This window comes from Tiliqua scincoides, chromosome 11 (genome assembly GCF_035046505.1).
Source record: "Tiliqua scincoides isolate rTilSci1 chromosome 11, rTilSci1.hap2, whole genome shotgun sequence".
Lineage (NCBI taxonomy): Eukaryota > Metazoa > Chordata > Lepidosauria > Squamata > Scincidae > Tiliqua > Tiliqua scincoides.
This window is the reverse complement of record NC_089831.1, coordinates 2,662,826-2,690,474: the sequence shown is the minus strand read 5'-3', so window position 1 is coordinate 2,690,474 and position 27,649 is coordinate 2,662,826. Positions and strand designations below refer to the sequence as shown.

The following is a 27,649-nucleotide window of genomic DNA, read 5'->3' as shown; positions in this document are numbered from 1 at the left end:
GTTTGGAGGCCCCTGGGTTGATCGCCGAGGGCCCAATCCTGCCCAACTTTCCCGTGCTGATGCAGCTGTGCCAACAGGGCATGTGCTGCATCTTTCAGTGGAGGGGCAGTCACGGAGACCTCCTCAAGGCAAAAGAATGTTGATTCCCTTCCCCAGGGCTGCATCAGCACTGGAAAAATTAGCTGGGATTGCGCCCTGAGTCACCACAATGAACTTCTTGCATCTTTGTCCAAACCAGGGGGCTCCAGTTTATGACCCATGGGCTGGATCTGGTGCGCCAGGATTATTGTTCCCAACGTGGCAGTGTAGAAGCCTTACCGTTCCACCCCACAGCCACCGTTTGTTGCACCCAATCATCACAGAGCCTTGCACTTGGGCAGCCATTCCTGCTGGGAAATTGGGGCACAGAGCCTTCTGGGGCAACATGCTGCAGAAGTGGCTGCCCAGCAGGGTGAGGCTCTACAGCAATCGGATGTGATGAATGGTGAGTGACTGCAGGGCAGAACGACAAGGCTTCACCTCTGCCACACCCAGAACAAGAATCTGGGGCTGCAGTTTGGAGACCACTGATCTCGATGTTCAGGATTTTAGGGCAGAGGCTGCCTGGCAGATTCCCCCCGTTCACATCAGCACCATACAAGTCTCGCTCCCAAACGCTCGTTTCTAAAATGCCAAAGCAAAGTAAAGTAAGTAAGTAGTAAGTAAGTAAGTAAGTAGTAAAGGTTTTTGGGCAATGCTTGAATGTGACAAAATGGGTCCAATCAGGCTTGATTAAGGCACATGGTTGATGTATACCAGCAGCTGTTGCACTCAGTGAGAAAACAGTCCCAAAATACAGAGTGGGTGATGTTTTCATCGACCAGCTGCTGTGGTGCTATGGTGGAGTCAGGTCATCGCCCCCAAGCAAAGACCTCTCTCTAAATACAGCCATTAGCTCCATTTCCCGCTGCCCTGACCTTCAGTCTGCAAAGCAAACACTTTCCATAGGATTCTTGTAAACCCCATAGCGAAAGATTTTAAGAAATTGTTCAAATAGGTTAATGGCGTTCTTTGGAAACAGGCATGGCTTGATACAAACCTCTCTGCAAAGGAAGTGGTGGCATTTCTCATTTAAAGTTAGAGGGCAACCCCGTTTGCCAGCTCTCAGAGCCCCTGGGCCTTTTGCATCATTAAAATGTGCTATTTGTCTATTAAGGAAAGCATTTTAACATGGAAGTAAACAAGCTTTTTTAAAAAAAACAACACATATGTTGATGTCTTTCCGAAAACATTATGCTAATAGAGCCTGTACTTTGTCTGAAGCACATCACATGGCGCAGGAGCCAACATTATGGCATCAAAAACCACAAGATGTGGAAATAGCCACTAAGTGAGGATCAAGGTAGACAAGATGCATGTAGTTTGGCATCAGATTATTACGACATCACAACCCAAACAATCTGTCCCAGTGGTTCCATCTTGATGATCAATAGCCATTTTTAACCAGTGCCGTAGTACATTGGTGCGCCGCGGGGGTTTGAAGCACAGCGGTTGAAAATGGCTGAAAATCTCTTCCTGGTTCTGCGGCTCTGTTTCTAGGGCCACCATCAGCAGTAACAAATTATCTGTCCCTCTTACTCCACCTGCAAAGTCTCCTGGAAGCTGGAAATGACATCACAAGTGGTGAAAACTATAGAGGTCAGTGTGGCATGTCGAGGACATGCCAAAGGTTGCCTTTGACCAACTCACAGTTCCAGGCAGTACTCTCTGGTCACCGACATGTGTAAATGGGTGTGGTCATTTGAAACCTTAGAGGAGATTGCAAAATCCTTTGATCATTTTTTATGGACCAATCTCTCTTTTTGGTGTAAAAGGAACCACAGAGGTCTTGCTGGAGCAAGGACAGAGCCTCATGTCACATTCCAAATGTTTAAGAAAGCTCAGTTCTCTCAATACTCTCCTCTAAAATTGAGTGTTCGGAGAGTTAGAACAGACAAAAGAAAATATTTATTTACCCAGCGTGTCATTAGTCTCTGGAACTCCTTGCCGCAGGAAGTGGTGATGGCATCTGGCACGGATGCGTTGAAAAGGGGATTGCACAGATTTCTAGAAGGAAAGTCCATCAGAAGTTACAAACCATGATGGGTCTGTGCAACCTCCTGGTTTTGAAAGTAGGCTACATCAGAATGCCAGATTCAAGGGAGTGGCAACAGGATGCAAGTATCTTGTTGTCTTGTGAGCTCCCTGAGGCATCTGGTGGTCCGCTGAGAGATGCAGAAAGCTGGATAAAATGGGCCTTTGGCCTGATCCAGTGGGACTCTTCTTATGTTCTTGTCACTATTTTCTACTGCATAATTAGTACCATCTTTCCCAAGTGTTCTAAAATATTCATTTATTTATTGTTAATATTATTATACCTTCATGGCTCTCTTCCACTGAAAGAGATGGCATACCCTATATGGGATGGACGTGCTGGAAAAAGAGTGGGTTTAGGAAACAGCCTGTCCCCTCCAGCTACGCCACTGGATTCAGGTTCAAATTCTGATGGCATACCCCATATCACCCTGGATTTTACAACATTCTCCTGGTGAATTTGAGGAGGCAGCTAAAAACCCTTAAATGTTGGGTCAAATCCTGAAACCTGGCAACCCAAAAATCAACTAAAAGCATTTACTCTCCTCCCAGGCAGGTACGCTGGTTTGGCCAGATGCAAGGAGGCTGCGACACCACAAATTCTAACATAAAACAGTTAGGACTCAAGGAATATCTCAAATTGGGGACTTCTTGGAGGTGAATTGGAGCCTTGCTCTGTTGGCCACCTGACATGTTGGCATCTGACATGACCAGAGAATCCACCAGTCTGCTTGTGACATTCCTTCAGGGGGCTACCAGCTACCACAAAAATGCATGCAAAATGCTCCCCTCTTCTCGCCCAGAGGTGGCCTTGTCCCTAATCGCCTTTTGTGGCCGCCTGGCTCATGGACTTTATGGAGTCCTCTAGAAGCTTGTTCTTCTTCTCCACGTCCTCCCGGGAACGTTCCACGTCCTGGAGCCTGCATTCCAATTCCACAAATTTGTTCTTTTCTCTCTCAATCTCTTTGTTCAGCCTCACCACTTTGGCCCAGACGTCATAGTTTTCCTTCTCCAGGCTGCAAGAGACACAACATCAGAAGGAGGACTCCAAGGAACGGAGCTGCACATCACTGAGCAGTGAAGGGGCAGGGGAGGGCTGAAGAAAGAGCCTCACCTTCCCCCTTGTTAAATTCTACAATCAGACAGGCCACCATCTGCTACAAGACAAGGGGAGCTGGACACTACATTCGGCAGATTTGAGGTGCCACTAAGAGTAGCAAATTGGCAGGCAGATAATAGGCAGGCTGAGGATGTAGTGATTTGGGAGTCAGACTGAGACCTGGAAGATCCAGGTGGTGGTGTAGCTGGAGGGGGGGCAGAACACTCAGTCTGGCAGGGGGCCTCAGTGCGGCTGCAAGCAGCCCTCCCTTCGGAGCCATTCCCCATACGGCTCTGATTTGCATCCCCCGCCAGGAATGGCTCCAAAGGGAGGGGCTGCTTGCACGCCGCACTGAGGCTCCCTGCCAGACTGAGTGCTCCCCCCTCCAGCTACGCCACTGGATTCAGGTTCAAATTCTCTCTCAGCCACAAAGCTTCCCGGGTGATCTTGGGCCAGTCACTTTCTCTCTGCCTCACCTACCTCACAGGACTGTTGTCAAGACAAAAGAAAGGAAGGAACCACATACACCACCCCGAGCTCCTTGGAGGACAGGAGGTACAGAAATGTGAATAAATGAATAAGCTTGACCTCACAATCATATCAGGACCTGCCACAGCCTCACTGGAATCAAATGAGGGCTGCACAGAAGCACAGCATTAAAAGGGGTGGAGAATCACTCATTTGGGCTGCAGCAATTACTGCATGCAGGCTTGAGTTCTGCAGAAGTTCTCCTTCCTTTTCAAAGCAGCTCATCTCTCAATGCAAGAAACTGCCTGGAAGGGGCAAGGCATCTGCAGCCAGGCTGTACCTCCTGCACAGCCCAGCTGAGCTCAGTGCATCAAGGGTGCCATCTAGCCAGCTTGCCTGAGCACTGCCTCACCATTATCCAAGTCAGTGCAGTGTGGTAGACGCTGTCCCAGCTGATGTCTGGGGATTCAGGTGGGAATTTTTCCTCCCCAACGTGGAGAGGCTGGGGATTGAACCAGGGACCTCCAGCATGCAAAGTGGCTGTTCTGCTACTGAGCCAGGGGATTTCAATTGAGCGGTGGGAGAATGAGAACAGACAAAAAAAATATTTCTTTACCCAGTGTGTGATTAATCTGTGGAACTCCTTGCCACAGGATGTGGTGATGGCACCTGAAAGCCTAGATGCCTTTAAAAGAAGATTGGACAGATTTATGGAGGAAAAGTCCATCATCACAGGTTACAAGCTGTGATGGGTATGTGCAACCTCCTGGTTTTAGAAGGAGGTTACCTCAGAATGCCAGATGCAAAGGAGCGGCAACAGGATGCAGGGACCTCACTGTCTTGTGTGCTCCCAGAGGCATCTGGTGGGCCACTGAAATACAGGAACCTGGACTAGATGCTTGATCCAGGACTTTGCTCGATCCAGCAGGACTCTTCAGATGTTCTTATGTTTAGCTCCCTTTCCTGATCGATGCCTTGAAGCTTGAGCCCTGCCTGAGCTGGACTAAACACCTGACTCCAGCCCCTCTGATGCTAGCTTGCTTCTCTGGAGCCTGTGCTCTGGCCTTATGTCCCACTTGGACCCACAGCCAGCTCCCTGGGACATTTTGAGCCTGACTTTCGCCTAGCACTCCAAACTGAATCACCAGCCTGTCTACTCTGCAGAGCTGGGTCAAGGTTCCTGGCAGCTGAGATGGTGTGTCAAAAGCAGACTCCCCCTTACCTGGCAATGTGCCAGCTTCTGCTCATCCCACATCCTGGATTGTAAATGAAAGAGGAGGATGGAGTGGAAAAAGAAATGTGGAGAGGAGGGGAGTGCTGAGGAAGATGAAGCAGTGGAGGCCAATTGGATGGATGGAGGTGGGCACCTTCACCAATCTGCTACCTCAGGTAGCCATCTCAGCTGGCCTCACGGATGGGCAGGACCTGCTTCTTTGCCTAGGAGCAGTTCTCCAGGACCTTCCTCAGCCTTGCTACTCGAGATTCTTCTAACTCGGGGGTCTTCAAACTTTTTGTCCAGAGGGCCGCATCAAATATCTGGCATGATGTTGAGGGCCGGAAAAAAAAATTTAAATATAAAATTTAAATAAATAAGAGATGGAACTTAGATGAGTGAATAAATGATGAATGGGCTCATTCATTCAACCTCTCTGGCCCTCAGAACAGCCTCCAGACACAAGCAGTGCACAGGTCTGGTCGTGTTCACTTGAGTGGGCCAGAGGCTTTCAGGGGACAAGAGCCTGGCTGCGGGGCAGATAGAGTCTTGCTGCAGGCCGCATCTGGCCCCTGGGCCAGGGTTTGGAGACCCCTGCTCTAACTAGAAGTGCCAGGCACTGAACCAAGAAGCTTCTATATGCAAATAATGCACTCCACCGGTGAGCTAGACTCTTCCGGTCCTTCACAGTTGAAGAAAAATACTATCTAGTTTTGAAAAGAGGTATTTCTCATCCTTCGGCCCCGAGGCACTTAAAGCTAAGTGCTAACAACACTACAATCAATGCCACAGAAATATAATACAGACCATAACTTTTATACTACTTAAACCGAACAACAGGTGTCAAACTACAGGGGAGGGAAAAAATGATTCACTGTATACCTCTTAATTTGCTCTTCATAGTCCTTTTTCTGCAACTCCATCTCCTTCTTCAGCTCTGCAATAATCTTCCTAAGCTCCTCAGGCTCCTGCAAAGAAGCAGCTTCACCTGCAGAAATCAGGGGCTGCATCGCAGCTGTGGGGCTGGGACTTTCTGGAGGAGGTGAGCTCTTCTCCAAAATATCACTAATGGTGCTCAAAGTCCTCTCGTGCGTGTCTTCTCTAATTTCCACTGGGGAACTACGGATGCTGTTCGAGTTTGAAGTCTGTGGAAAGTTGAGCCACTTGGTAAGTCCCTGCGATAGTGACCTCCTGTGGCCACCTGTTGAAGGAACAAACTCCGGCTGACTCACAGGAGAAGATGACCAAAAGTCACCACTGAAAATGTCACTTTCATCCGCAATCTCTTTCACTTTGTTGAAAGAAGTGCTCAGGAAACATTTTCTGTTTGGAAGAGTCTGAGTTCTTTTTCTGGACTGTGAGGCCCACGTCCCCAACGTATTTTTGGATGGCAATTCGCCATTATCTTCTGCTGACAAGTCTGACCTACCAGCCAATCCAGAACTGGAAGCTTCTAGATCATCCTTCTGAAAACAAAGGCAAAGATTTTATTACAGCAATTTCACCCAGTGAGAATAAGGGCCAAGTTAGATGTAATGACTTCAGACATGCTTGTGGTTCTCAGTTTGCCCCATTCATGAACAATGCCAGAGACAGGGAGTCTCAGTATACACAGTATACCCAGCCCCAGTATACACAGAGAACTATCCTTGGGGGGTGGGGAATGCATTTGGCCAGGAGAGAGGTGCTTATTCTTGACACCTGCATAAATTCAGGAGTGCCTAAAACACACACCAAGTCTTGGGTGCCTTCAGCCATCTGGACAAGAGATTCACAACACAACTCACAGTTTGCCAGGAACTTCTACTCTCTCCCCTGGACGGTGATGATGCCAGCGCTGCATCCCAGCCTACTGAGTTACGTGGCACTGGGGCCTTAGAATCATTCTTCTGGATAGGGGGAGAAGGCACCATGTCCTTGGATGCAGGGAAGAGTCTCGTGTGGTCACTGATCATAACAGTCATCACTTTCTGGATCTGGTGAGTACCTGGAAAGGATGGAGCATTGAAAGGTCAAGTTATGAACATTTGACACGATGGCAGGCAGAAGGGCAAGAAGAGAGGAACTGGATGGCAACAGTACTGACAGCTGGCAGGGGCAGGTCCTGTGACCTACTCTTAGAAATAAGGAGACCACTGAACGTTGGACACTCAGCTAAGCACTCTTGGATTCATTGCTCAGTGTGAAATTCCAGGTTTTGGCAAGGCCTAGGAACAATTTTCAACAATTCCTCCTGGTGAGAGAAGGGCCACTACAAAAATATACCCAGAGCAAACCCGCCCTCGCATCTTTGCAACCTTAAGGCTAAACAGAATTGGAGGATGCTAGAGCGGAAATGGACCTTGATGGTCATCCAGTCCAACCCACTGCTCAGTACACAGAACTACTACAGCGTCCCTGACAGGTGGCTGTCCTCCCTCTGCTGGAAACCCTCCATGAGGGAGAGCAGATTCCCTCTGCAGAGTGAGGCAGACTATTGTGTGAGGCAGACTGAGAAAGCAGTGCAAGCGTGAATGTACGTCTAGATTACCTCTCAAGGTCTGCCTTCTCCTACACAAACCTGCCCACCCACTGCCACCTCTTCAGAGGCCTTTCTCTGGGTGCTTCCGTTTTCAGTGGTTGGTTCAAAGCCCTGTGCTCCTGTTGTTGCCTTTTAGGTACCAAGTGAAATTCATCTTTTCTGCATGTGTCTATAACGTCTCTGGAGTCTCGACTATTTATCTTTTATCTGTTTTATTCTTGTCATTGCTGCTGGTTTGATCTCCTGCTTTTTAATCTGTTGCTCAGACAGAAAAGGGCCCTTCCTAGTCCTACATGGAGATGCCAGGGACTGAAGAGAGATGCTCTTCTGTGGAGCACTGCCCCCTTGGGGCTAGTCTGCAAAAAGCTGGGTCAAAAACACCTTAAAGAAATTAGTTCAAACTGGTCATCTCCCTAAAGTTTCTTTAACAATTGATCAAACTGCAGCTGAAGCTTCCAAGAGAAGGGAGCAATCCATTTGGCTGGGAAAAACCAAAGAGGAAAACCAGAAGGTGAAAGAGCAGAACCTTTGGGAAGCGGGCACTGAAAAAAAGCTTCAGGCGTTGGGTTGAAAGGTGTCTTGCATGAGGGCATTTCTGCTTACACAAAGTGCTCTGTCCATATTCCACCCATTTCCCTTTTCTGCTGCCCCCCTCCCAGTTCTCCATCCTGCACATTTTGGCTCCAGCAATTGATTTTCAGGGAGTATGGAGGGCTTGGAGGGAGGAAGGGGGCAGAAAAGCCCCACTGTGCAAACACAATCCTGTTTATGCTTCTCTAGATTCAGCCCACTGTCTTGGGGCAGCTGTTTTTAATAGTGTTACCCAGTCTTGAACTTCAAGCTCAAACCAGGATGATTTATAACTAAACACAATTAAAAAATTATACTTTCAAAATATTTGCATCACAAAATGGTTGTAAAGTAAATTAAGTTGAATAATTTTGCAAAGTGGAATGCCCCTTTTTTCTATAAATGTTGCACCTGTTTAAACAGAAACATATAGTGAAAACCAGGGATGGGCTGAGACTCAGTCACAAAAATACATGTTTTGTATGATTTGTACAGACTCTACATGTGTCTTTTGAACCCGGAACTGACTCATGACTTTTCTCAAAAACAAGTTTTGACTCATGGACTCGGATCTCTTAACTCAAGTCTTTTGGCCCACTAGTCCGCTGTGTCTCTCTGTGTGCTTGCTAACCTTTTTTTTTGGGGGGGGGGGCACTTCCAAAGTGACCAGAAAGACCTTGTGTGCAATCTCGAAGCTGCGCGAGCCTCAGACTTGGTGAGAGGAGGGTGCATTGGCTCCAAGAGGCGAGGGGGGAGTTAAGAAGGGAGGCTACATGAGGCTAGGGGGAGAACCAGAGGAAGGGCAACCAGGGCAGTGTCAATGAGAAATCCAACACACACACACACACTCCACCAGCACCTCTGTGCTTTCTGTGGAGCCACAGCTGCCCCACGGCTTGACTCGCCTTTTGAAAAGACTCTAACTCGAGTCAAACTGACTCTAAAATGCCTCTGGATCACAATGGCCCCCTTTATGACTCGTTTGCAACTCAAGTCAAGGGGGGCAGAGAGTCAGAACTTGACGCAAGACTTGAGGAAGTGGCTCTGGCACATCCCTTGTGAAGACTCCACAGGAATACCCCTTTAACACCTTTCATAATAGTTGCCGGGTCCTGCATCTTTGGTCTGATGAGGTTCACACCAAATACTGTGGCCAGATTCTCCACATTCATCTTGTTGGTGCTGGAGTTCTGCTGAACTTCGTACAGGAACCTGCCAGGACCCAAGAAACAGAAAAGTGAAAAATCAGCAGCAACAGCTCAGCTAGAAAGTTCTACTATTGCCTTGTGCAGATGTTTCAGCCCTGGGTGTGTGTGGGGAGTGGGGAGGTTCAGGAGCATCACGCAAACAAAAGAAAAGCTCTCCATGTTTCTCAGCATGGATTTGACCTTTGGTTGAAGACTTTATATTCTGCGAGCGTGTGGCTTGAAATTCATTCTTGTTAATTTTTCAAAACTTTTTTCTTGGATTTCTATGGTGCATCTGTATTTTGTGTCCAACAGTTTATTTTCTCTGCACAATCTGCTCAGTTCCTCCATGGTCTGGAATCCCAGCTTTGTGCATGTTCACAATACTAGGGTATTTGCGACCTTGAACAACTGTGTCCTATTCAAATGCCATCCCTGGACATTCACGTCCTTTTTTTTTTTTTTTTTTTTGCCTCCCAGTCATTTGCATCCCAGTATAACTGGGCAACAAACAAACTGCAATTGGGCAACAAACCCCATGTTATACATCCCAAACCTCTTATCCCAGCCTTAACCCCACCTTTGCATTTTAAGAATAAAAAAGTATAATATATATAAATATACATATATTGGGACACAAATGCCCAGGTTGGGGGAAAAAAGGCACAAATGTCCAGGGATGCCAATGATTGGGATGCATTTGACTGGGATACAATGGTCTGGTCACTGTGCGTTCACTCCACTGTGAAAAGCTCTGATCCAGGCTCCACCAAGAGGGTTTCAATGTTAACCTCTGTTGAGTATGTGCCATTGAACTCCAGGGCTGTTGCAGATGATTATGGAGCATCTTCTTGGGTAGCAGTGTCACTAGGGGGTGTGGACCTCACTGGGTGACGCCCTCAGGTAGAAGTTGACATCACTACTGGGAAAAATTGTGAAGACCTTGGTATTTTTGAATAATACCATCATATATCATTCAATGTGTAATTTAATGCAGAATGCAATGGAACAAACCACGTTGAAATATCTGTATTCTATAAGAAGGTAGCCAAATAACCAGAAAACGAAATCACAACTGCCTTAAGTAACAAAAGGTGGATTTTCATGATTCCAAACTGACCAATGAGACTGACTGCTTCAAGAACTAATGAGGTGTTATGACACAGCAGAGACTCAATCAGGTGTTAGTATGAATCAGCTCTCATTTCCATGTATCAGAGTTAATATTAGAACAGTTGTGTGTCATCACGTTAGCTACTGATTGTTGGGTGACCTGCACTGCAACATATTAAAATAAATAAATAGTTAATTGGGGTGACACCAACCCCAGTGATGCCACTGCACTGAGGCTGTGTGTGTGATATTAAAATTTGCTCTGTATGGTCTTGGAATGGTCCATCATGGGGGTGACGCAATGAGCTCTTGCACGGCTGACATAAACCCCAGTGACACCTCTGTTCTTGGGCACAACCTTGGTGCACAGAGAGTGCCCCCGGCTGATACTGCCACACACACAGCTTCAGAGTCCTAACATTAGTTATATGCAGGGGAGCTGGTTTTTTCCACTGTAGCTTTTCAATTCTTCCAGAGCTACAAATGCATCGGTGAAGAAAGACCTACCGGCAGATGTAACTGAGAAGGTTATAATTGTCTCGGGGCAGGATGGCCAACTGCCTCATCAACACTTGATAACCCTAAGAATATAGAAAGGTGGTCTTTAGTGGTCACAAGCATTTCTTCCTAGCCTAAAACATCAGCATTTCTGAACCACAGCTGCCCCTGGTTCAATGGTTCTGATTTCAAATGATGTACTGCCAGCATGCAACACAAATGGAGGCCAGACAAATCATACTGAGGTGCAGAGCTTGGAGGAGAAGGGCATCCTAGCACTGAGCCTGGGGTCCTGATTAACATTGCCAAGCTGCCAATTACTACAGTGTTTGCCAATTACAAACACTGTGGGTGAAAGTTGTTGTCCTGCACAGTACTTTGTTGTACAGATGCCCACTTGTTCCTGAGCTGCCAATTCTAGGAGTTTTACTACCCAGTCATCAGTGTTAGACAAAGAGCAGCAGATTTTCAAGTATGTGAAAATCAGACTCTTAGGGCGCAATCCAAACCTGTACTGGAGTAGGCAAGCCAGGAGGCTTGCGCTGCATCCAGCGCAGGTTTGTTGGCTGCAGCGGCTCAGCCAGGGGCAAGGGGAAGCTCTTCCCCTTACCCCTGGGTAAGGGCTGCACACCCCATTGGGTCTCCTCGGACCTGCGCCACCTCTGGAGGTGGCACAAATCAGAGGAGAGAGGAGCAGCTGGAAGCTGCTCCATTCTCTCTGGGGATGGGGATTGGGATCCGGCATAACTGCTGGGTCCCAGCCCCGCCCCCGGCTCCCTGCCATTGCCCTCCCACCCCCGCCCAGAAACGCCCCCTCCTGCCCCCTCCCCGCCCCCCCACACCTGCCTTCGCCACTTGTGCTGGCGCAAGCGCACTGACACAAGCAGTGGCGCAGGAGCTGCCGCGGAGGCTTCAGCTTGCTTCCGCGCCTCGGCACATCTGAATGCACCGACGTGGCTCCCGGGTTAGGGTTGCACCCAAAGTCCCATTGGATTTCATAGAACTGACTTCTAAGTAGGCAAGCTTTGGCTTGCACTGTAAGGCAAAAGAGCAGCAATTTTCAGCCTTTTTCATCTGATGGCACACTGATAAGGAGCTCAAATTGTCAAGGCGCACCATCAGTTTTGTGACAATGGACAAGACGCACTATGCTGCCGGCCAGAGGCTCACAGCCCCCACTGGCCTTCCTAACAAATGACCCACCCCCAAACTCCTGTGGCGCACCTGTGGACCATTCTCTGCACACCAATGGGTGGCACAGTGGTTGAAAATTGCTACAATAGAAGCTGCAATCCGAAACATTTACTCAGGAGTAAGCTCCATTGAGCACAGTAGAACTTGCCTCCAAGTAAACACACAAAAGGCACGTAACAGTAGAGCATGCAACAAGGGATGTGCACTTGAATACCTTCATCTCATCAGCTGTCAGAAGTTGGCCACACAAGAGGAAGTCCTCGTACTGTGCCCAGGGTACGACTGGCTCAGGAAGTTCCCTCAGGTAGAGTTTAAACAAAGAAGCTACAGTGTGGACGTCTGTATCTCTGCAAAATAAGAAGGGGGTTGGAAACACAGGCTATAAAAATGAGTCTAACGCACTAAACCGCCATAAAGAATCACATCTCTTTTTCCCCATAATTAGATTAGTGCTGAGAAACGGTGACATGCAATATTCTAAAAACAAGACAGAATTAAGCAGAGTTCGCTGTATATGTTCTAAAACAGCGCCCTGCACTGACACTGCATCCCAAGGGACTGATGCTGCCAGGAGGCAATTTTCTGCCTTAGAGCTTTAGAGATAATGATGGGGGGATCCAGAAAATGAACTCCCCTCCCTTTTGTTCCACAGCCCATTCATTTTGGAACAAATGGCACCCAATACAAATTGAATTCATTTGTATCTGGTTCCATTTGTGCCCCAAACAGAGGCAGATTCTCCATTTGTGTTGGATGTTCCTATATTTAAGCCTATTTTGTTTATTTGGCTCTCATTTAGTTTGGATCAAGGTTTACCAACCTCATGGGATTAAACATTTTCATGCAACACAAGACAGTCGCAATTCTTTAGCTCAGCGATTTTCAACTGGTGTGCCGCAAAAGGTCTGCAGGTGTGCCACAGGAGTTTGGAGCACAGTGGTTGAAAATAGCTGGAAAACGCTTCCAGGTTCCGCAGCTCTGTTTCTAGAACAACTCTCAGCGGTAACAAATTGTCTGTCCCTCTTCCTCCACTGGCAGAGACAGTTGTCCTACAAACAGAGTCACAGAACCTGGATGAGTCTCCCCAGAAGTGACATCACAAGAGGAGAAGGTCATAGAGAAGACTATAATGTGCCATGAGAGGAAAAATGCTGAAAATAACTGCTTTAGCTTCTGTTAATGGAGAGGAATGACCTTAACAAGCATCTTCTAGAATCTGAGCAAAAGGATTCTAGGTATGTGGTCCAATGACCACATACAGCAGGTAACCTCAATGGTTCATCTAATCTCTTCCAATAGTTTCAACAAGTGACTGGAACTAAGAATTCTTGGAGAGTCTTAGCACACCAGGAACTGAAGCTGCAGGCTCATATAAATTCATGAAATGCCAGCACTCACTGGTCAAATGACGGCCTCTCTCCAGCATCAAAGGCATCCCTCAGTTTCTTCACCAGGTTGTCTTGGCCAGGGAGTCGGAAGATGCCCTCTTCATCCAGGCCGTGCTTCCTGATGAACTCCGCACATTTCTCAACCAGTATGGGAACCAGATGCTGCCCAAATCTCTGTTCATACACCATGGTCTCCACCAGTTGTTGGCCAAAAACCACTGGGGAACAAGACAATGACACATAATGAATAAAGAAAGAACAAACAGACAAACCCACCCTTTGTAGACCATAATCTAGAATCAGACTGGAAACTGAGCAGAAGCATTAAAACCTAACCAGTTTACACATCAAGTACTGTAGATACTGGACTATAGTAGTAAAATTTTTGCCAAGTAATCAAGCTCCAATTCTCACTTCGACTTATCTCCAGGTCAATCAGAGGGCAGAGCCTTTCAACTCTGAACAGTTTCCTTTCTTTCTCAAGCAGCAGGCAGGCACCCTCCCTAGAAACAATGCAGAGATATTTGTTTCTATAGTAACTTTCCAGCCAAAGTTAACCTTTTATTCTCCTCCTTCCCTCTTGCAAATGCTGTTGCAGCCTGGTTCTGTTTAGCGGAGATCTGTTTTTTTCAACACCAGGATGGGATCCTCCTTTCCATTTGAAGCAAAGTCCCAGGCTACAATTCAATGCACCATTACTTAAGAATAACACCCATGGAAAGCAGTGGGTCTGCTTCTGAGTAAAAAGGGTTGCAAATATATGCAGCTGCATCTCTCTGCTGTGAACTGAATTGCACACTCTCAGTTATGTGTTATGGGTTGTATGTTGTATGCAGAGCTTCTGGCTTAACACACCAGACACCTTAAAGGTGGATTTGATTCATGGATCTCCTGCAGTGGTTCCCAACCTTTTTCACTTGCATATCCTTTGGCAGCCTATTTCCATAAACTGTAGACTTCATATTAGCAAAATGTTTGTAATTAATAATACAAGCCCTCATCACCTCTATATGAAAACCTAGACTTCATGTATTCATCACAGTGTTTTCTCTTTTCATCTGTTTGAAGAACAGAAGACTCTGCCTTTGCACTGTTTTGCACCAGAAGTGTGCTGAGAAATTCTCGGTGATTGATCACTTTCCATATTATGTTTCAGCTTTTTTACTGTGCTGGTTTTCAATCACTGTTTCATAGATGAATTGATGACCAAAAACTAGCTATTGGTGGGGCTTTCACAGCCAACTAGCTACCTTCCTTCCTGCCTTGGTGCATTCTGGAGCATGACCTGCCTTTTTCTGCCATTCTGCCATTCTTTTTCAAGTACCCCTAAAGGTCTTGTTGAGTGTCCCTGGGAGTACATGAATACCAGGTTGGGAACCACTGTTTTACTGGTATGTTGTTTACAGTGCACTTACTCTGATAGTGTTTAGAAAAAGGTGGTGAAGACCAGAATTTAAAAATAATAAAAATGTATCTTATGGTCTTTTACTATGTTTTTAAGAAATTAGAGACTGTACAGTTCTTAGGTAACAATTAGTGGTAGGTTATTTTTCAGGATCTGGCTTCGGGCAAAATCAGACAAAACTATAGTCAGAGACCCCCCTAAGTTTAACCCCCGACTTATCTGAGGGTCATAGAAAATTCCATACTGTTTGGCTCAAGACCTGCCCTCGACTTATCTGTGGGGTTGACTTATGGACGAGTGTCTGCGGTACTTATCTGAAACTCTGTATATACTGTTACTATTTTAGTACTAAAAGTATGAATAGTTTTTAAAAGCCAGGATGGTGTAGTGGTTCAGGAATTGGATGTAGACCTGGAAGATCCTGGTTCAAATTCCTGCTCAGCCACAAAGCTTCCTCTGCGACCTTGGGCTAGTCACTATCTTTTAGCTTCACCTATCTCACGGGGTTGTTGTGAGAATAAAAAGAAGGGAGGAACCATCTACACCAGTATTTCTCAAACTGTGGATCAGGCCCCACAAAGTGGGTTGCGAGTCAATTTCAGGTGGGTTCCCATTTGTTTTAATGTTTTATTTTAATATATTAGACTTGATGCTACCAAGGTATGTGACAGCATTTGGGGAAATGTTATAGATCTGTACCTTTAACAGGCTACTATGTATATGCTTTGAATAATGATAATAAATGGGACTTACTCCTGGGTAAGTGTAGGTAGGATTGAAGCCTAGGATGGTGAAAACTTTTCCCTGCTTGATGATGTCACTTCCAGTCAAGACATCGCTTCCAGTGGGTCCTGACAGATTCTCATTCTAAAAAGTGGGTCCTGGTGCTAAATGTGTGAGAACCACTGATCTACACTACCCTGAGTTCCTTGGAGGAAGAGTGGTATAAAACTGTGAAAATGTAATAAATATTTTTTAAAAAAAATTATAAGACTTGAAATTTATACAAAACTTTAGAGTCAAACTAGATATTACAAAGAACGTGTGGTGTGGCCTGGTTTTGTTCTTTTAAAACAGTAGCTGGGGGGGAAGTAAAATAGGGTGGAACCGCAGGAGGAGTAATTTCAAAATTAAGGATTTTGTTCCTGCCTTCCTCCACAGTATTTTAAATGGGAAAAACATTTCCATTGCAACCTTGGAGTGGAACTTATTGTCTGTTGATCAAAACAGCACGTAGGGTCACAAATCAGGATCAGAACTGAGGGTGATGCAGAGTTCTAAAGCACCCCTTTAGCACCCCTATTGCAGTTCGTCCCCTTTCTATTGTCTCCTTTTAAAAAAAAAAAACCATTGGACTACATTATACATTCCACATAACATCTAGTTTAACCCTGAGAATATGCAAACATGCTTCATGTAACCAGTACAATCATCCAATAAGGGAGGTTAATATCCTTCCCACATACTCCAGGGATAAAGAATAGCTGCTTGCACCCAAAGCTATCTACCAAGTTCAGGGCAAAGGCGAGATTTTGACTTCCTAGTGCGCAATCCAGCCTGTTGGCACCAGCATAAAGCTGTGCTCATCTCATTCAGTCCTCAGAGGCAAAAGATTTTTAAATAACTCTCTGTGCTTGGCAAGTCCATGACTGTGGCCTGATACAGAGACCTCTTGTCCATTTGTGAGCTGCATTGCTACGGCATTCGCCTTAACACAAAGTACCACATGCTGCAAAATGGGGGGGAGGGAGACGGGGAATTGGCAGAATCAATTACATCAAATAGCAAACAAATCAAAATCCGCACTCAGTGGCCTGGCATGGAGCATGCAACTAGCCGGAGCAGTACCTTTCCTCGGGGGCAGGGGCTTTTTCTTCCTGAATTCCCAGCAAAAGAACATCGCTAGAGCTGGAAAGCAGAAACTCAACTCCCAGCCCTTCATTTGGAGTCCAGCCTGGAAGATGACTGCAGAGAAATCCCAGGTGCGGCCTGTTCCAGAAGCTTTGGCAGTAGAGGGCACCAGAATGCTGCACTTTCCCACCTCTCCAACGTCTTTTCTTCCAGGTCCCCGGAAAAATCTTAGAGCCGCTTTTCTTTCCAAGTCAGCATCACAACTTCCAAGCCAGCATCCTTTCCAGAACCTGGAGAGCCAGACAGTGCCTACTGCTTGGAGGTCTGTTCGATAGTTAGTGTTGGTTTTTTTAAATTTTGTTTATCTGTAGTGGTGGGGAGGATTTTGATGTGAGCACAAAGAGCACTTCGGCTTTTAAGGAGCCGTCATAAACCTGTCAGTGTGCATAGTAAATGGCTCCTTTCCCCCTTATTACCTCGCCATACGACTTGCTTTAATATCATGAAAGTTCATCAGGAAATGAAACGCTGCTCTTTCTCGTCTGCTCTGCCTCTCTCTCTTGGTGCACAGCACATGAGAGAGGAAGTCTCTTTTTCCCCCCAAGAGGGTTCATCCTTGGAGCCACAGCATCACATCCCACTGTCTGCCACGAAGTCACCATGTAGGTTTGAAAAGGGACTTTCTGGAACTGACCTTGCGGAGGTGTCAAAGGGGCAAAGCACAGAACGCTGCAAAAACTGCTGCACTCAGTGGGTGAGAAACCACGAGCTCAAAGCCTCTCTGTGAGGACCGCAGTCCATGATGACTCTCTGCGCAAATTGAATCTAGGAGCCTGCAGTCTGCAGTCAGCAATGGGGAGGCTGGCTGAGAAAGCATCTCTGAATGGATTGTTCATAAGGTCATTGTCTGGGGAAGACCAGCCATCCGCCAGTAACAGGCACGTGTGTCTCTCTGTCACCACGTCAGTCACGGCCTCCCTTGTAGGGACCACAACAATGGTCTCTTGTTGCCAAGACCAAATCCATCTATTCAGTCCATTGCATGTTTTATTTTATACGTCACTTTGAAGACAATTTGTTGGAAAAGTGGAATATGAAGTTCAGTGGACACTTTCATCTGTGTGGGTGTGGATGCCAAAATCTGCACGTGCTCAAATCCCCTTTAAAAAGTAGCGTTTCCTCCCTGGGGATCACAAGCGCCATGGACCATGCCGGCTGCGGAGCCACAGAGCAGTATTGGAAGCCAGGGCTTCAGGAAGCCAGGGAGTTTGGCCCCAGAGTCGAGTGCTGACTCCCAAACATCCTCCACTCTCCCCATGAGTGTAACTCAGATGTTTTCCTCCCACATGAAGCAGAGGCCTGCACATGCTCACACAGCAACAGAAATTCAGACAAGAGGATCTCAAATAGCAGGTGATGGAACAACCTCTCTGTCCGAGACTCTGCAGAGTTGCTGCAGGTCAGAACAGGAAACACAGGTGTCCCCCAGTGTCCAGCGTTCCAGTTAACTGCAGTTGCCTGTGCAGCAGGAAGCAGGAAACAGGAAGTGAGCATTGGCTCTGAGTCTCCCTTCTAGGCCACTTATCTGGCTGTAAGCGTTCTGTTTATAGCATTTGTACAAGTGAGACACCTTAAGCACCTCATGCAAATGTAATCCACCTACACAAAGGGAATGGGGCATGGGAAGAAGGACCACGGGGCATGGGGATAGGATAGGGTTCCCCCTTCTCCGTGGTTTTCAATATCCATGAGGGGACAGGACATATTCCCTGCAGATACCGGGCTACACCTGTATGGGGCTGGAGGGACTGCAATATAAGGCAAAGTACTTTCATAAGCAATCCAATGGGAACTTCTCCTGCACAGGTTCCACTGATATGTATGGGAATGTGCAACAGCTGTATTGGCAGGAGGTCTGGTCTAGAGGGTAGAGCCTCCATTTGCCTGAAGATAACACCTGCAGGTCACCAGTTCGAGGCCACCGGCACCGTGAACGACAAGACCTTGAAGCAGCTGACAAGCCAAGCCGAGTTATTCCACCTGCTCTTCGGTGTGAGCGAAGAAGTGCCTTGGCTGCCCTCCATGTGAGAGATGAAGGAGCTGCTTATCAGCTTGCGTGGGAGGAAACTGGAGGCCAGAATGTGATTCCAGATCAGAAAGATCCACCTGAAATGTTGTAGTTCTTGAAAGATAGAACCTTTCAATTGTAAAAATCCCTACAGGGATTTAAAACAGCCTGCCTTTGAAAACCGCCTTGAATAAAGTCTGAGGAGAAATCTGACGACCAAGAAAGGCGGTATAGAAATACCTGTATTATTATTGTTATTGCTCTTGAAAATTTCTGCCCAGAGAACTGCCCCTCTTTACCTCCTAATGGCGACCCCACCACTCTTCGGAGTGATTTCACCCACTCTTCCATCTCAGACTGGGAATTGGCCATCAGCACGTAGGAGTCCTGTCCAGCTCTGTTCTGCTCTGCTGAGACCCCTGCAGGGGAAAGAAGAAGGAAAAAAAGAAAAAGAAAACAAAAGCAAATTACACACAGAGCAGATGGAGAAACCATTGCCATTTATTGATTTCTCTCTCCATTAAGTGATGCATTTTTCCTCCACAGGTTTTTATCCATGTGTAAAATCCAGTAGAGATTCACAGGAGTGCATCCGAGCACTGTCTCCTCCATAGCTGAAACCAGTAAGGGCACTTCTACACAACTTTTATTTAGAGCCAATGCAGATTGGATTTTTCTGAGTGCAAGACTCTAGAAAAACTGCTCCCTCCTATTTATCAAGAATAGATCATTATTAATTTTCAGAAGGGCCTGAAGGGCAGAGCTGGCAGAAGAGAGACAGACAATTTTTTACTGCAAATGCCCCAGAAACAGAGCTGCAGAACCCAGATGAGTTTTCAGTGATTTTCAACCACTGTGCTCCAAACTCCTGTGGCACACCCACAGACCTTTCACAGCACACCAATGTGCCATGGCACACCAGTTGAAAATTGCTGGTTAAATAGTGATGAGCCAACTAGAAGTTTGAGGTGGGTCCTTAGCAATTTGGTCAAAGCTCTCTTTCCTGGGTGCTCCCCAAGGTGTTGTTGGGGGGGGGGGCAATGCATTTTGAATCATAAGCAATAGAATTCTGCCACTGCCCCCTTGAGGAGCCACCCCAACCACAGCTCTCCGGCAAAGAGCCCTGTGACACTGTGAGGGCCTCTGGGGAAATCTCCTGTTTGCATACAGAGTGAGAGAGAAGGAAATGACAGAACGACTTTCTTCTTGTCCTGACACCATCAGGGCTGTAGGTTTGGGGGGTGTGTGTGTCAGGGATTGCCACAGAGACCCCCTTCTGGATATCCAAGGTCCTTGGCAGATGCCAAACTCCAATGCTAGTCCTGGCAAGGAAAGTGGAGGAACCACCATGAACATTAGGCGCGCCATGCAACTGACCGATGCTCACCTGGGATGATTTCAAAGATAAACCTCCCAACTTCATCCGAGGTGGCAGCAACCTCATGGATCGTGCTGCCAAGGAGACGCACTGAGCCCTACAACAAGACAGCAACAGTTTATTTAAAAGATTTATATACTGCTGTTCCCATGTCATAGCACATGCCCAAGGTGGTTAGCTCAGAAAAGGCCACTGACATGTAATCCTAGAAACGCTAGAGGTTGGTAGAGTTGGTGCCAGCACCAGTTTCCCTCTCAGGTTTTTAGGAGTTTGGTGGGGGATTTTCCTTGGGACCGGGGTCTGAGAGAAAGGGTTAGATGCCCCCTCTCCAAGCACCATGATCCTATCCTGATTGGCCTCCCTGACAGTGGCTATTTAATTAAGAAAAACATCACGAAACACCCAGATTTAAACCAGTTTGTCTTGCCTTGGACAGCCCTTGTGAAAGGGTGCCAGGAGTCCAGCAGGGAATTCTCACCTGCACAGGTAGCCAATGCAAAAAAAGTGGGAGTAAGCACTTCCCTCTTGGCAAGCAGCATGTCTTCCACCTTCATTGCTGGACCCCTGTAGTTTCTTGAAGAGGCACTTTTTACTTCCTCAGAGTGCTCTGCTTTGCCTCATCATCAATCAGTACACCAAAAGAGCAGCTTCTTATAGAGTCACATCCATTTTTTGGTGATGGCATTGGGGTGCAGAAGACAACTTTTAATTCCATCCAAATCAATAGGGTTAGCGTCATAAGTACATAAGAAGAGCCCTGCTGGATCAGGCCAAAAGCCCACCTAGTCCTGCTTCCTCACAGTGGCCCCCCCAGATGCATCAGGGAGCACACCTGTATCTTGTTGCCACTCCCTTATACCTGGCATTCAGAGATAGGCTACCTTTAAAATGTAGCCACCATTCAGTCTTGGCCATGGTGACCTAGGCTACAGTGACATCTAGATTAGATTACTGTAAAATGCTCTTTGTGAGGCTGCCTTTGAAGACTGCCTGGAAACTGCAATTAGTGAGAATGCAGCTGCCTGTGGGGTCTCGTTGGATTGTTTTTTGGCACAATTTTGCACTAATTGCTAGTGTTGACTTTTAAAGCCCTTTACAGCTTGGGACCAGAGTACTTCAAGGACCATCTCCTTCCATATAATCCAACCTGTCCTCTGAGGTCATCAGAGGGGGCCCTTTAAACTGTGCCACCATTAATGGAGGTGAGGAGGGTGGAAGCGAGGAACAAGGCCTTCTCAGTGGTGGCACTTCGATTGTGGAATTCCCTCCCCTTGGAATTAACGGCTCCCTATTTGGAGATCGTTCAGCGAGGCCTTAAAACCTTTTTATTCAGGATGGTGTTTGACTGCTGACACGATGGACTGGTGTTTTAATAAAATGTATTTAACTGTTTTATGTGATCCATTGGGGTTTGTCTTGTTTTTATCATTTAAATTGCTTTCAATTTTTTGATTATTGTTTTTAATTCTGTAAGATGCCTTGATTACCAGGAGAAAGTCGGGGTATAAATTCTCTAAATAAATAAATAAAATAAAACCCAGATGTTCCATATGCTTATCATGGAACCCAGAGGTTCCATATGCTCATCTGTGATCAGGGCCTCTGAGAGGAATTTTATCAGGGGGTACAAAGTTTGTTTTGGGCCCCTTCCCAAAGGTGGAGGGGGCAATGGGGCAGCCAGATTGGGAGCAAAATAGGGGAGGGGGAGAGTGCTGACAGCCAGAATAGTCTTTGGAGCCCAGGTCTACCAGACGATGTGGCATTGGCAGCTAGATAAAGTAACATGGAAAACCAAACACACCCCTAAGTCTCTCTAAAACCTTTGAATTATAGAAAAGCCATTGCAGAAAATTAGCATCTTCATATCTGGGTTCACCTAGAATGGACAGTGTGCTGTATGCACCAAAATGAACTTCTGCAGCAGCTGTAGCCCCACAGCTGGGTCCCTGAGCTCCTATCCACTTCTTCATGGTTATTGGATCCACAAGCTGCAGAGCTACAGCATCAGGCCAGTTTCCTCCCAGATTTGACACTGTGTTAAGGAGGGTCATGGATGAATTCCTGGGCTAGGTGTGTATGGCTTGCAGCAGCAGTTGCCACTGCATGCCTGTGGTTGCGCCCCCAACATCATGCGCAGGCAGTGGGTTCCAGGAACTTTCTGGGACCCCTCCTTTGGTTCCTGGGCCCCCTTTTAAACCCTGGGCCTGGGTACAAATTACCCCCTTTACCCCCTTCTCCTAGGCCCTATCTGTGATGGACGCTTCCTCCATAAATCAGTCCAATCCCCTTTTAAAGACATCTAGGTCAAGTGCCTTCACAACATCCTGGCACAAGGAGTTCCAAAGATTAAACATTTTTTTGGGGAAAGAAATAAATCTTTTTGTCTGTTCCAACTCTTTCACCAGCCAGAGAGAGTTCCCTGCTTCTGGTGTTGTGCCGGGGTGTGTGTATTCCTTCTATCCACTCTGTCCCTCCCCTGCATAATTTTTTATGCCTCAAACATGTCATTCAGTCCAGACCTTCTTTCTAGACTGAAGAGCCCCAATTTTCAGGGAAGGTATGTTTTAGGATAACAGTGTTCCAGTGAAATAAGCCACCTCCAGCCAACTGTTGCAGCTAAAAGAATAAAGCATTCTGTGACACCTATTTTCAACCACTGTGCCATGGCACACTGGTGTGCTGCGAGTGGTCCACAGGTGTTCCACAGGAATTTGGGGGAAAGTCATTTATTATTAGGGCCAATGAGAGATGTGAGCCCCCACTGCCAGCATGGTGTGCCTTGTCAGTTGTCAAAAACCTGGTGGTGTGCCTTGACCATTTTAGTGCCTTGTCAGTGTGCCGTGAGATGAAAAAGGTTGAAAATCACTGCCTTAGGGTCTGATGAGTGTACTGCAACAGAAGCTTTTGCGGTTTAAGAGCACGCACATACTCCACGGAATGACAGTAAACAGCCTCTGAAATGCACAGGATCCTTCAAAATGACCATAGGGGTATGCACTGATTTCCCGATGGCCATTGGCTATTTAGAAGACCCCAATACATTTCAATAGCCATTCTTGTGCATTCCTACCATCAGTTGGCAAGCGCACATGTGTTTTGTACACTTACACATATTCGGAAAGAAAAAATATAAAACAGTAAAATCCAAAAACGGCAACATGTCCCAGGCCAGAGTGCTCCTAGGCTACACCTCTTGGATGTCTTGACCAGTTGCCCTGCCCATATAGCTATCCACCCAAGGGCAGGAACATTTCACGCATGTGCTGAACTGCATCTTCCTGGCAATGGATTTGTGCCACTGGTGAAAGAGATGCTGCCCTGCAATCAACCAGAGCAGAACAGAAGTGCTTGTGAAAACCAGGGCTTTTTTTGTAATGGAACGCACCGGAATGGTGTTCCGGCACCTTTTTTCCCTCCCTGCCTGCACTGCTGGCTAGGGAGGGATTCGAACCTCCAACCTTGTGCTCCACAGCCCAGCACTCTCTTCATTGGGCTATAGGAAAGTCTATAGTTAAAGTGTTCAGAACTAATATATAAGGTCTTGAGCCCAGCTGGTGGCTATCAGTGCCCCAAGTATTAGTTCCAAACACTTTGAGCATAAGACTTCTATGGCTCAATTGCTAAAGTGCTGGTCTGTGAAGCCAGAGGTTGGGGGTTCAAATCCCCATAAGGAATAATTTTTTTTCTTTTTTAGGTGGGGAGGTAAATAAATAAATAAAAGATTACACTTGTTAATCTTAAACTTGTTCTTGTAAGTGAGCTCCTGCACCTTTTTTTTTTTTTTTACAAAAAAAAACTGCCCCTGCCTCACCGCACTCACAGCTCTCCCCTGAGCCCAGCCCGCCTTTCCTCTCCCCGCATTCTGCTTCCCGCGAAGCTTCCAAGCTGGTGGAGGGCACGGGGACATGTGCTGAGGAGGAGGAGGACAACGAGGACGAGGGACAGCCAGCCAGGGAGACGGGCTGCAGCACCCAGGTACTGGCTTGGCAGAGGAGGGGGGGAAGGAAGCTGGCTGGTGCAGCCTCTGCACCTGAGACAGCCTAGGCATGTCTACTCAGAAGTAAGTCTCATTGTGCTCAATGGGGCTTGCTCCTGGGAAAGGGTGCATAGCCTTGCAGCCTGAGAGCCCTAGCCTATGCATGTCTACTCAGAAGTAAGTCTCCTTGTGCTCAACGGGGCTTGCTTCTGGGAAAGGGTGCATAGCCTTGCAGCCTGAGAGCCCTAGCCTATGCATGTCTACTCAGAAGTAAGTCTCATTGTGCTCAATGGGGCTTGCTCCTGGGAAAGGGTGCATAGCCTTGCAGCCTGAGAGCCCTAGCCTATGCATGTCTACTCAGAAGTAAGTCTCCTTGTGCTCAACGGGGCTTGCTTCTGGGAAAGGGTGCATAAACTTGCAGCCTGAGAGCCCAACCCTATGCATGTCTACTCAGAAGCAAGTTCATTTTTAGGGGGGAAGCACATAAAAAATATTTTATTTCTCCTATAAAAAATGGTTTACAAATAAATAAATAAAAGATTAACAAGTTGTGAGTTCCTGCACCTTTTTTTTTTTTTTTTTTTTTTTTTACAAAAAAAGCACTAGTGAAAACTAATACCACCTCTCCTTACGCCCACAGAGCAGCCAGACACAAGGTCATGAGTTAGGCCAGTCACAAGGAAAATTTGTGTGACGTGACCCACAGAGGCGGCTTGCACCAGTTCTGGTGCTTGTCGGGTTCCTTATCCGTTAGCACTTTTTTTTGTTTGTTTGCTTGCTTTAAAGGCCTGAAGTGTTTACTTTGCATCTCATTTGCAACGAGGATTCTGTATTGTTCATGAAACAGATGATCATGCTGGGAGGGGGGGAGGACAGGGGAGGGGCTGTTCCTGCCACAGGAAATCATGTGGTAAGTCAGGAGTGGCGTAAGCAGATAGCAGGATGGGGAGAGACCACGGGTGAGCTTGTCAGACTGAGAAATTAAATAGGAAGTATTGGGGGGGGCAGGGGCGGGAAACAAAGGCTATAAGTTTCAACAAATTTAAAAAGCAACTGGAGGGGGACACTGCATATCAAAATCACCCCCCTTTTAAAATCAGACCAGCTCCTGTGCCTTTAACCACAGTTTACTTTGCAGAAGCTAATAAATGATGCAGCGAACTCCTTCCCATAAAAAGCACCACCTGCTGATTTCTAAACACGCAGGAGCAAAAACAAAGCAGACCACCACTGTCAGTTGGCAACCATCGTGAGCAGGGGACAACAAGAACAACTTGGGAGATTGTTTCAAGGTGTGGCCGATGTCTCTGCCTTTCCCTCTTGCACTCCATATGCTCCAACAGTTTCAGTTTTCTGCCCTCATTGTTTGCCCTTGCAGGGAGACAGGTGCTCGGTTAACATTTTGTTTATGCGCACTGCTGGAGAAGTCGGGATCCAGGATTCAATTCCTCCCCAGGCTCTTAAGAAGTGAAATTTCTCAATGGGGCGTGGCCAATATATCCTGTGTCTAATGCAGGCACATGAACATGTCAAGCCATTATACATCCCAGGAGTTGAACTTTTGAGAGCCACAAATGAGATAAGATCATTTCTGCTATCTTTCCTTGGAAAAACAAATACCCAATTAGCTTTTAAAGATTGGTCCAGGACAAGGTCTTGCAGAGCAAATAAATGTAATATGGGGAGATTCTTCTGCAATTCCCAGGCAAGTCCTCTCGTGGATTAGGAACTGGCTGAGGACCAGGAAACAGAGAGTCAATGGGCAATTTTCACAATGGAGAGAGGTGAAAAGCGGTGTGCCCCAAGGATCTGTCCTGGGACCGGTGCTCTTCAACCTGTTCATAAATGACCTGGAGACAGAGTTAAGCAGTGAGATGGCCACGTTTGCAGACACTAAACTTTTCCAAGCGATGAAGAGCAGAAGAGATTGTGAAGAGGTCCAGAAGGGTCTCTCCAAACTGGGAGAATGAGCAGCAAAATGGCAGATGCATTTCAATGTAAGTAAGTGTGAAGTCATGCACACTGGGGCAAAAAACCCAAACCCCACATATAGGCTAATGCAGTGTTTCTCAAACTGTGTGTCAGGACCCACTAGGTGGGTCATGAGCCAATTTCAGGTGGGTCCCCATTCATTTCAGTACAGTGGTACCTCGCATAACGAATGCCCCGCGCAGCGAAAAACTCGCAGAACGAAAGCGTTTTGCGAAGTTTGGTAACTTGCACAACGAATTTTTATGACCTGTGCTTCGCAAAACGAATTTTTTTTGTTTTGTTTTGGTTTGACTTAAGGGGGGGGATCTTCATGCCAGTTTATGATCCCGTTCACCCTAGTAAGGGGCGGATCTTCATGTCAGTTTATGATCCCCTTCACCCTAGTAAGGGGCAGATCTTCATGTCAGTTTATGATCCCCTTCACCCTAGTAAGGGGCGGATCTTCATGTCAGTTTATGATCCCGTTCACCCTAGTAAGGGGCGGATCTTCATGTCAGTTTATGATCCCCTTCACCCTAGTAAGGGGAGGATCTTCATGTCAGTTTATGATCCCCTTCACCCTAGTAAGGGGCGGATCTTCATGTCAGTTTATGATCCACTCAGCATCCCCCCCATTGCTCATTCAGCCTCTCACTGCCCCATTTCCTTCACATTTCCCCCCATGATCACGGCAAAAGCAAGCAATTGAGTGCAGCTGCTCTGTCCTCCCCAGCTTAGAGCACAATCCTGTGCGTGTCTCCTCAGAAGTAAGTCCCATTGTGCTTGCTCCCAGGAAAGTGTGCACAGGATTACAGCCTTCAAGCTCCCCACTCAGCATCCCCCCGTTTTTGAAATCCTCTGTACAGTATGTATGCCTTTAAAGAGCACTTAATAAACACTTTGTAAACCAAACTTGACTTTGTTCTGACTTTTCTTGCCCATAGGAACGCATTAATTAAATTTCAATGCATTCCTATGGGAAAACGCGCTTCGCAAAATGAAAAACTCGCATAACGAAAGGACTCGCGGAACGGATTAATTTTGTTATGCGAGGCACCACTGTATTTTATTTTAAATATATTAGACTTCATGCTACCATGGTTTGCGACTGCATTTGGGGAAAGGTTACAGATCTTTACTTGTCACAGGCTACTACTTATATGCTTTTAACAATAATAGTAAATGGGACTTAATCTTGGGTAAATGTGGGTAGGATTGTAGTCTAGGATTATAAAAAAAATCTTCCAGGTTAATGATGTAATTTCCGGTCATGACATCACTTCCAGTGGGTCCCAACAGATTCGTATTCTAAAAAGTGGACCCCAGTACTAAAAGTTTGAGAACCACTGTGCTAATGGGTTCTGAGCTATCTGTGACAGATCAGGAGAGAGATCTTGGAGTGCTGGTGAACAGCTCCATGAAAGTGTTAACCCAATGTGCGGCAGTGGTGAAAAAGGTGAAGTCCACGCTTGGTATCATTAGAAAAGGTATTAAGAATAAAATGCCTAATACTATAATGCCGTTGTACAAATTGATGGTAAGGCCACACCTGGAGTATTGTGCCCAGTTGGGTTGCCACATCTCAAAAAGGATATAGTGGAAATGGAAAAGGTGCAGAAGAGAGTGACCACAATGAT

At 46.6% G+C, this 27,649-nt stretch overlaps 1 protein-coding gene across 1 annotated transcript in view; it reads right to left on the bottom strand.

Moving 5' to 3' along the window:
• Positions 1-2,356: 2,356 nt before the first annotated feature.
• ARHGAP25 (Rho GTPase activating protein 25) overlaps positions 2,357-27,649 on the bottom strand; it is a 39,657-nt gene continuing 14,364 nt past the window's right edge. Inside the window, exons 3-11 of the mRNA XM_066639368.1 lie at positions 20,075-20,162; positions 18,987-19,106; positions 13,374-13,581; positions 12,190-12,322; positions 10,791-10,864; positions 9,074-9,195; positions 6,680-6,879; positions 5,775-6,358; positions 2,357-3,128 (exon numbers count right to left, since the gene is read on the bottom strand). Coding sequence (XP_066495465.1) covers positions 2,930-3,128; positions 5,775-6,358; positions 6,680-6,879; positions 9,074-9,195; positions 10,791-10,864; positions 12,190-12,322; positions 13,374-13,581; positions 18,987-19,106; positions 20,075-20,162 — 1,728 coding nt within the window. The 3' untranslated portion in view covers positions 2,357-2,929. The remainder of the gene's footprint in view (positions 3,129-5,774; positions 6,359-6,679; positions 6,880-9,073; positions 9,196-10,790; positions 10,865-12,189; positions 12,323-13,373; positions 13,582-18,986; positions 19,107-20,074; positions 20,163-27,649) is intronic.